Consider the following 7,645-nt stretch of genomic DNA (forward strand, 5'->3'; position numbering starts at 1 on the left):
AATTACACTATTTGTATGTAAAACTAACACCAAAATTCATTTTAACTCCAATCACACACTAAAACATATTTTAATATTATAAAATATAAAACAATAATTATAAAAATTAAAAAGCAATTAAAATAACCATTTTAAAAGAAAAAGTGATTTGATGTTATGAATAATAGCATCTATATATAGAGACCATATTCCTTCCCACAAAAATAAAAGCAATTTTTAGTGGTTGATTGGAACATTTTCAAGCTCTATAATACAAAAATAAAGATTCATTGGAGATGCTCTAAACACTTAAAATAGTTTATTACTGGTATCAAACTGCAATAAGTTAATAAACATTTTAAATAAGCAATTTCAAACATCCCTTAAGTAAATGGTTGGTAAAACCAAAAGAAAACGTTTTCATGATTGTTAACATCATAACAAAAGTGATTAACATGTATTGCTAATCACATGTACCAAATACCCCCAACAAATCTATGTGTGGCACCCACTTATTCGTATCAAAACACAAAGGTACCTAGCAAACTTTCATCGTAGTTGTGTCGCCAACATAATCAAGATCAAGTGATGGTTTCGTATTCCACAATTTGATGACTTGCTTAATCAACTACATGTTGTAACGATCTTTTCAAAGATTGATTTACAAAATGATCATCACTAAATTCATAGGCGGGGTAGATTATAAGGGGAAGGCATCATTAAGGCTTGAGATGACTTGTATTAATCGGATAATCATATCGTTTAGCAAACTAATGCATCAACAACATTCATGCAACTTACAAATCAAGTTTTCGAACCTTCATTGATCAATTTGTTGTAGTTTATTTTAATGACATCATTATTTCAACAAGGCATTAGAACAACCTTTATCCCACCTTCACCAAGTCTTTTTGGTGTTACACAAACACATCATATACATTAATGGGAAGAAGTGTCAATTGTTATTAAAGTGGCCTTCATATGATATATCATCATATACAATATTTTGCTTTTTCTTGTGTTCATATTATTACATGTTTTTACTTCTTTCTTTTTAAACAGCTAACACACCCACTAACCTTACTCCCAAATCTCACTTTACAATTTCATGAAATCTTCTGGAGTTTCGATATTGGCAACACTATTTGCCACTTAGCAAATTCGTGCTAAATTCATATCATGATGCACCAACATACATAAACTACACGTGTCATGCTATCAGTTCGCCATATCATACCCACAAACCAAAACCCAACAAGCAACATATAAAGCTTATAGTTTATGCATACATTACTTCTCAGATAATACAACAAAATCAAACAAAAACAATTAGTTAAAAAGACATTCAAAATTGTGACAAAAAACCCAAGTTTCTAAGATGAAGATCTTTCTTTTCTTTTACCAGTTATACCAACATGTGAACTGGAAGTTTCTTCAGAACAAGTTTTACAGAGGTCTGAATGGGAAATGCAAAGCCATGTTCTTAATGACTCATCATTGTGATCACTCACTAAGGGCACATGCCATGTTCCTCTCTCAGATTCCTGATACAGTTTTGTAGTTTGAAAATGAAATCAAATGGTGACTTTTTTTTATGGTTTTTTGAATCGGATTTAGAGATTGAAAGTAATACCTGAATAAGAATGGAATATGGTGGTGGCATTTGAAGTTGAAGTTTACCTTTTGGGAAAGTGTAATGAACCTTTAATAGTGGAAAACAAAGCAATATCAGTTTAACTAACATTGTATCTTAAAATGGTCAAAAAAAGTCAAACTCTTTGATATTAACATACCTGATGTCTTTCTTTCCACCTGGGAAAGAAATTGCCTCCTAAAAGTTCAAAAATATGGTCTCTCATTTCATCATTTGTCACAAGCATACACTTGAGTTTTACAGAAGCATAAAGCCAATACCTAATTAAAAAAAAAAAAAAGTATTATAATTAGTTAATTACAAATAACATGAACAAGAAAAGTCAATTTAAACATTGTTAGTTTATTACCAGTCATCATTTGATCCAACTGGTGTTCCATAAAGAACTCCTCTTTCAATCCACTCTTCAAGTAGCTCTCGATTTGAAGGATTAGCTAAAAGGGCACGAATTCTCTTGTCATGTAGAATAACAAGTGGCCATTTCTTGCTTCTGTTATACAGTTCTTTAACAACAATTTCAACCTGAGAAACACTAAATCCACCTTCTGCAAAGTTTTGTTGGTAAAGTCCAATATTTGCTCCATCAACTATAGCTTCAAAATCATTATGTTCATCCAGCCAATTCTTCAGTATTTGAAATGGAAGTTTATAGTTAGTAAGAATAACAACAATTAGTGATCTCAAAGAAAGCGTTGTTCACCTGAAACTGAGTGAAATTTGATCGGGTCTCCCTTTCAATGGCCAACGCCATTAACGACTGTGCAAACTTCTCTGTTTCTTCTCTACCGATATCGACACAAGCCAACTGATCTTTACAAGCACAACAAACACCATTTGAATCAATGGTTGTTCTCTGTAACACCCATTTTCCTTTCGTTATCCACCCAAGCCCATGCCACCCACCTCCATTCTTCAAAACCATATCTTTAACCCGACCCATATCACAGTCTTTCAAACGACTGGCCACTTTCGCCCCCGTTTCTCCTTTGAACCAATTGGTAATGATCTCTGCTGTTGATTCATTCACACATTTGACGCCAATTCTTAACTTATGCAAATATTCATACACCTTCTCTTCGTTTCCTGTCTCAGCACTGACTTTCAGCAATGCAGCGATCTCTGGTTCTTCCAAGCACAACCCCATACTCAAAATGTCTTTCTCCACCAAATACGCCTTTTCGGCATCTGATTTCTTCACGTAACAGAATAATGCTGGATCATAGGTTCGCAACCGAGGCTTGTCATTGTACTTGAGCAAACTTTTAACCAACTCAAATGACAAATCAGCGTCGTCTTTTGCTGCGGCTAACCTAGAAACGGCTGTGATAGTGGCTTCATTGGGGTTTATCTTGCTCGATATCATGTGATTGAAAATGCTGAAACCTTTATCGATTGCAACGTCTTTATTGTCTTCGATGGAGTTGGAACATATATAAAGGAAGCAATTCAAGTGGTGGAGATTGAGTTTGAGGTTTTGAGAAACTGCGGAATCGAAAAGGGAGATTGCGCCAGCCAAATCTTTCTCTTTGGAGCAAATGCTGAAATCAGAGCGGAATTTGGATTCCGGTGTTGGGGATTTGTTGTTACCTATCTTTTTCCTCTGATTCTTCATTGTTGAGTAAGTTCTCCTTGCTACAGACCACAAGGTAACCGAAAGGAAAAACCCTAATTGCTGTAATATGTTTCGATAATTAATTAGGAACCGTAAATTATACGAAAGGTCCCTATCGTTTTGGGTAGTCTGTATAGTTGGTCCTTATAATGAATTTTTAATTCGGACCGTCGCTAATGTTGATGTTTTTGTTGCAATTTTGGTCCCCAACCAACATGAAAAGACCAATAAATATACCCTTATGCATTATTTTAACTTATTGTTTATTATTAACTAAATTATTATAAGATTTTTTTATATGTGTGAGTCTCATTCGTTCTTTTCTTCCTTCATCATCGCCTAAGGATCTTCATCATCGACACGCCCTCTTTGTCTGGCCATCGTACCTCTCTTTCCCATTATGTTTTATGCCTCTACCCCTTTGTGTTTCTGTTGATTACATACACAGCACAAGGCTCTGAAACAAAACTAGATTTCAAGCTCTATTCTCATACCTACAAATCGGATCTCAATTTGGGAGATCGAATCTTCAAACCTGCAAATCCCACATCGTCTCCGCCCAACAGATTCCAACACCACCTCCATCTTCGACACCACTTCCACCCATCATCGCCACCATAACCTTTCGTCACTACAACCTCCACCATTGTACCTTATGCCACATGAACATCGTCAACGAAACTTGTAGAAACAACATAAAATATTATTAAAAAATTATGCTGGTTGCAGATCTGGTAGTTTAGTCAAATAAATCAAAATCCAAACAATTTAGGGAAACTTAGAGATGGAAGGATTAGTCCATCGGCGAACATATCATGATTCACGTGCATCTCGGTCTTTCTTTCATGTCCCTCTGTCGTTTGAGAAATGAATCGAATGAGTGGTGAGAATCAATTTTCAGAAAATCCCAGCAACCATCGATATTTTTTCCTTCTTCATGTCGTCTACTTTCATTATGTTTCACATTGGTTTAGTTCTCAACTGCATTGAGTTTTAGATCGGGTTATCGAATTGAACGAGTGGGTATGAACGGACGATTGGAAAGGGTGTGAGAGGGAGTCTCAGTCGCACAACACTTGCGAGGGTACCCGCACAACTGCACACTTTTAGGCATTTTGGTCATTTTGGTCACCATTTACTTGGGGGGTTAGGTCTAGCAGCTCATTATTCGATTTGACACCATTAGAGACCATTAGAGAACAAGACTAAAAATGAGCTCGGGGTGAGCTAAACTAAAAATGGAAAAAGAAAGATACCATAGAACTTGGTCAACATCAGTCAACATGGTCAGAATCAGTCTTTCATGGACCCTACGCATCTTCAAAATATTCCCCACTTTAGAGCCATAAACCACATTCTCAAACCACTTAAAGGGCGAATAGATCACGTATGGATGTAGTCGCAGTGTGCAAGACAAAGGAAACAGAGGATGCGCCCAGTAGGGGCACTTTAAATCACCAATGCAAATCATAATACATGAAGGAAAGGCACCTCTTCACACACGATAATTCCTACATTTTTCAGGCTAAAGTGTATAGTAACGAAATAGGGTTTTGCAGCACGACCTCCGGGAAAACATTCGTTTTCAGGGGCTTCTCCCTTGTACTGTCCTTTACAGTTTACTGTCTCGTCTTCATTGCCTTTCCTCACCAAAATCAAAAATAAAATAAAATAATAAAAAATCTACTTAACCTAAATCTAAACCTATCAACTTAAATCTTCAATCTTAAACTTCTGTTATTTGGTCTTCAGTCACCTTGTTGCTCGATCTTTTGTCTTCTTATTTCTCTCCTTTTTTTGGAGAGAAGTCTTGAAGTTGGATTCTTGTTCTTCTTTTGTGTTGTTCTTTTTTCTTCATTTTTCTTCTTTGTTTTTGTTGATTTTCTTGAATTTTCTTTTATCATTTCTTATTGTCTTCGCTTTTCTAATTTCTTCATTTTTTATGTTTTCTTATTGTCTTTCTTCTTGGAAGGTCTAAGGAATTTCACCATATAACATAGGACTCCAATAGTGAAAATGGAGTAATAGATAGAGGCTTACATGAACACCTAATGATCATTGACAATGTGTTAAGATCTACTAAAAAGGTTGGGGAATGACTCAAAAATGGGTGTTACCGAAAAAACTTGGTCCCAAAAGATGTGAATTGGGGGACCCACTTTAAAGTTCATCAAGAACCTCAATGCAAGGTGTGATAAACAAAAATCTATCTAACTATCTATTCTAGACCCCTAGAAAAATGATGACCTATCCTAAAAAGGTGGTGAGAATCTAACTAAGTAAGGCTCGGACGAGACTCGGGAGTACTGAGGGGTATTCCCCCCAAAACCAAGATACGAGTCTTCAATGTCTTCAAAATACCTTACGGGGCTAATCTTTGCTCGCACACATCGGTATGACCAACCATATCCCTCCGTACCTAGACCCAATCAAGTTACCTACATTTGACCCCCATGCAAGCAGTCTCAAAGTGGTCTGTGAGGCTCATAGCGTGTCCCGTTTGTTCAATACAAGGAATCCTATATCAAGACCCGGGACCAATCTATGATTCAATACTTATGACTTGGCGCTATGGTACATGTAGGGATGAGAAGACAAGAGAGAACACAAATGCATGAAACTTAAACTAGAATGCATCTAAAAAGTATGAAAATTAGAAAAGAAAGAAACAAAATATGCAATATTTTTGAAATTTTTATGCAATTTTTTTATAAATGACCTAGATGACTTACTCTAAATGAAATTATATACTACCTAAATGCAATCAAAAAATAAAAGATAAAGAATACCTCAACCCAAGCTTAAAATTAAGCATTGTCTTCAATGCTTAGGATGAGAGTAAGGAAGGATCATATTGGGATTAAGGTGGAGGAGGCCCACAAGGAAGATATCGAAGCAACACATGGCTCACACTATGATGTGTGGGTAGAGTTCTTAACCGCCTAAATACACACGGGTGAAAGCTTGGTCGCGCAAAGGAAGCAGATGCAATGCCTCGAAATTTTCTTATGAAGTGGCAGATCTGCGTGGGTACCCTCGCAAACTTTGCAGGCGAGGGGGCAGTCTTGCAGATTGTTGTGCGGGTAATGGGGCAGTCTTGTGAACTTTGCGTGGGTGGGGTATCAGTCGTGCGTGGACATCAGAATGCACATCGTGTTGGAGTAATTTTGAGCTCAGATTTGTGCGGGTAAGGCCTGGGTTCCACAACTTATGCGTGAGTAAGCAGTCAAGTCACGCAAATTGCAGATTTTTGACACTTTTTGCAATTTTTCGCTCCACAAGCTCCACTTTTCTTTCATACTTTACCAAGATCATTTTTAAACCACAAGATGCTTATTTTTGACCAACTTTAAGCCTAGAAACATCCAAACTAGGGATGAGCATCGGAACCGGGTACCCGCTTTTGGAACCGAAACCAAATCGGAACTGCCGATTTTGGAACTGGAACTGCCTCAAGCGGTTCCGGTTCTGATTCCTAAAGTTATGGAACCACTTTAAGCAATTCCAGTTCCAGTTCTCGTTTTTTCGGAACCGCTACCCGCTGGTTACCTGTTGTAACCGATTTATATATATATATATATATATATATATATATATATATATATATATATATATATATATATATAGACACACACACACACACACACATATATATATATATATATATATATATATATATATATGTTAATTAGACCGATTAAGAATATATTGGTCCGATTTTGTCTTTGGTCCGAATTGATTTGATTTGGATCGAACTAAATTGCGGTTTTATAGACAAAAATTAACAAAATTAATGTAACCGGGTTACCCGCTCTCAGAACCGGAACCAAAACCGAAATCGCCAGTTCCGGGACTGGTTCCAAACATTTAAGAACTGCCTAGACCGGTCCCGGTTCTAGTTCTAACTTTCTAGGAACCGCCGGTTCCGGTTCTGGTTCCAGTTCTCGCCAAATGAGGTGGGTACCCGCCTATGCTCATCCCTAATCCAAACTTCAAGCAGAGATTATTTATTCACAATGCAATTATATAACGTCTTTGCCAAGACATAGTCCCACTTCCTTCAACCTTCATAAATCGGGATTTCTAATGTTATGTTGTCGAATACTCTTGTGTCAAAGCTTTCATGAAATGGTTTCAAACAGTTCCCATTCACTTTGAAGATTTGATTGCTTTCCAAACTCTTGATTTCAACCGCACCATGATCAAAGACTTTTAAAACAATGAAAGGTCCGTGCCATCGAGATCGAAATTTTCCCCGGAATAATTTCAAACGCGAATGATAAAGAAGAACCTTTTGACCCGAAACAAAGTGCTTTTGGGTTATGTGCTTATCATGAAACACCTTTTTCTTGTCTTTGTACATTTTGAACCTTTTAATCATCTTCTTCTTGATCACTTCT

At 36.7% G+C, this 7,645-nt stretch overlaps 1 protein-coding gene across 1 annotated transcript; it reads right to left on the reverse strand.

The window, feature by feature from the left end:
• Nucleotides 1–1,245: 1,245 nt before the first annotated feature.
• LOC111905398 (proteinaceous RNase P 2) lies at nt 1,246–3,305 on the reverse strand. The gene is made up of 5 exons (XM_023901101.3): nt 2,334–3,305; nt 1,983–2,257; nt 1,773–1,893; nt 1,613–1,681; nt 1,246–1,523 (listed from the first exon to the last, which is right to left on the reverse strand). The coding sequence occupies exons 1-5, from the start codon at nt 3,243–3,245 to the stop codon at nt 1,353–1,355; spliced, it is 1,548 nt and encodes a 515-aa protein (XP_023756869.1). The 5' UTR covers nt 3,246–3,305; the 3' UTR covers nt 1,246–1,352.
• Nucleotides 3,306–7,645: the final 4,340 nt, after the last annotated feature.

The sequence above is a fragment of the Lactuca sativa genome, chromosome 6 (genome assembly GCF_002870075.4).
Source record: "Lactuca sativa cultivar Salinas chromosome 6, Lsat_Salinas_v11, whole genome shotgun sequence".
In the NCBI taxonomy this organism is placed as follows: Eukaryota; Viridiplantae; Streptophyta; class Magnoliopsida; order Asterales; family Asteraceae; genus Lactuca; species Lactuca sativa.